Here is a 1,989-nt window from a genome sequence, read left to right on the forward strand (position 1 = left end):
ACTCAACCGATAAGAGGGATAAGCTGATTTGAGTTGAATGCACACACGGTCGCAAGGCACAGAGAACTTGTTCCAGCCCTCCGACCGTATTGATCGCTTGGTACCTGCAACGGAACAGAGTTACACCACCCCAAGTGGAGACGGAAAACATTCAACCACCACCCCCACCCCTACCACGGGCACCTACACGGATTGGAGCTGGTGATGCTCCACGCAACCATACCCATCGTCAGGGTATAGTGCATCCAGCCGTGGCGAACAACAACTTTGAGATCAAGAGTGGTCTGATCTCCATGGTCCAGAAGAATAAATTTCATGGTCTGCCTATGGAAGACCCCCTGGATCACCTCGATGAGTTCGATCGTCTCTGCAGTCTCACCAAGATCAATGGGGTCAGCGAGGACGGTCTCAAGCTACGTGTCTTTCCATTCTCTTTGGGTGACAAAGCTAATCAATGGGAGAAAACTCTTCCTCCAGGATCTATCACTTCTTTGGATCAATGCAAGCAGTCGTTTCTTGCCAAGTTTTTCTCCAACTCTAGAACTGCACGTCTGCGCAATGAGATCTCTAGGTTCACTCAGAAGAATGGAGAAACGCTTTGTGAAGCCTGGGAACGCTTCAAAAGTTATCAGTCTCAGTGCCCCCACCATGGTTTCACCAAGGAGTCTCTCCTCAGTACTCTCTACCGGGGTGTTCTCCCAAAGATCTGGATGTTGCTTGACACTGCCAGCAATGGCAACTTTCTGAACAAGGACGTCGACGAAGGTTGGGAGCTTGTTGAGAACCTATCCCAATCTGATGGCAACTACAATGAAGATTATGATAGAACCATCAGGGCAAGCACAGATCTTGATGAGAAGTACAAGAAGGAGATGAAAGCTGTGAATGATAAGTTGGACAAGCTATTGATGAGCCAACAGAGGAACATCCATTTCGTCTCTGAAGACGACCCTTTCCAGATTCTGATTGGGGAGGGAGAACAATATGAGGAGATAAGTTATGTGCAGAACCAAGGTGGATACAATAAGGGATACCATCCTTATAAGCAGAATCCCAATCTGTCTTATAGGAGCACCAATGTTGCAAATCCCCAGGATCAGGTTTATCCACCTCCACAACAGCAGCAGCAGAGGCAGAACAAACCATTTGTGCCCTACAACCAAGGTTATGTGCCCAAACAACAATTTCAGCAAAGTTACCAACCTCCAGCAGGACCACCACCAAGATTCAAACCTCAACATGCTCCGCCTCCAACAGCACCAGACCATGACATGAAAAACATGGTTCAGCAACTCCTACAGGGACAAGCAAGTGGCTCCATGGACAATGCTAAGAAGTTTGCTGAGCTGACTCAGAGATTGGACTGCTCATACAATGATCTGAACATGAAGATTGAGACTCTGAATTCCAAGATCAAGTATATGGAGGGTAAAACTGCTTCTATTTCTACCCCAAAGCCTGGCCAACTTCCAGGAAAAGATGTTCAGAATCCTAAGGAGTTTGCTCATGCCATCACGCTGAGAAGCGGTAAAAACTTGCCTCCCAGACAAGGACCTGTTGTAGTCACTGAGGACAGTGAAGACTTGGAAGGGGAGGATGTATGTCAGAATGAAGATCCGGGTGTTCCTTTGGAAGAATCAGAAGTCGTACCTGAAGAAGCTTCTCAACCTGCTGAGAAACATGCTGAAACACCTGCAGCATCAAAGGATAAGCCTGCGAGATACGTTCCCCCACCATACAAACCACCTCTACCATTTCCATGACGATTCAAAAAGCAGCAAGCTGAGAAGTATAAGGCTTTATTTGAAAAGCAAGTGAGAGAGATTGAGTTGAGAATGCCATTGCTGGATACATTCGCACTTGTCCCTCCTTATCAGAAGTTCCTCAAAGATTTGGTTATGGAGAGAACAAAAGAAATCCAGGGCATGGTGATATTGAGTCATGAATGCAGTGCCATTATCCAGAAGAAGATCACTCCCTTGAAGCTTA

The 1,989-nt window shown here is 46.7% G+C and overlaps 1 protein-coding gene and 1 non-coding gene across 2 annotated transcripts; one reads left to right on the forward strand and one right to left on the reverse strand.

Moving 5' to 3' along the window:
- Positions 1-326: 326 nt before the first annotated feature.
- LOC111831570 lies at positions 327-1,763 on the forward strand. The gene is made up of 2 exons (XM_023786226.1): positions 327-1,100; positions 1,191-1,763. Exons 1-2 carry the CDS (start codon positions 327-329, stop codon positions 1,761-1,763), a joined length of 1,347 nt encoding a protein of 448 aa, XP_023641994.1.
- On the reverse strand, positions 549-655 carry LOC111831578. Its single transcript, XR_002834666.1, has one exon. It is a non-coding gene; the product is annotated as a small nucleolar RNA R71 (small nucleolar RNA).
- Positions 1,764-1,989: the final 226 nt, after the last annotated feature.

The sequence above is a fragment of the Capsella rubella genome, unplaced genomic scaffold, assembly GCF_000375325.1.
Source record: "Capsella rubella cultivar Monte Gargano unplaced genomic scaffold, Caprub1_0 scaffold_91, whole genome shotgun sequence".
Classification (NCBI taxonomy): Eukaryota; Viridiplantae; Streptophyta; class Magnoliopsida; order Brassicales; family Brassicaceae; genus Capsella; species Capsella rubella.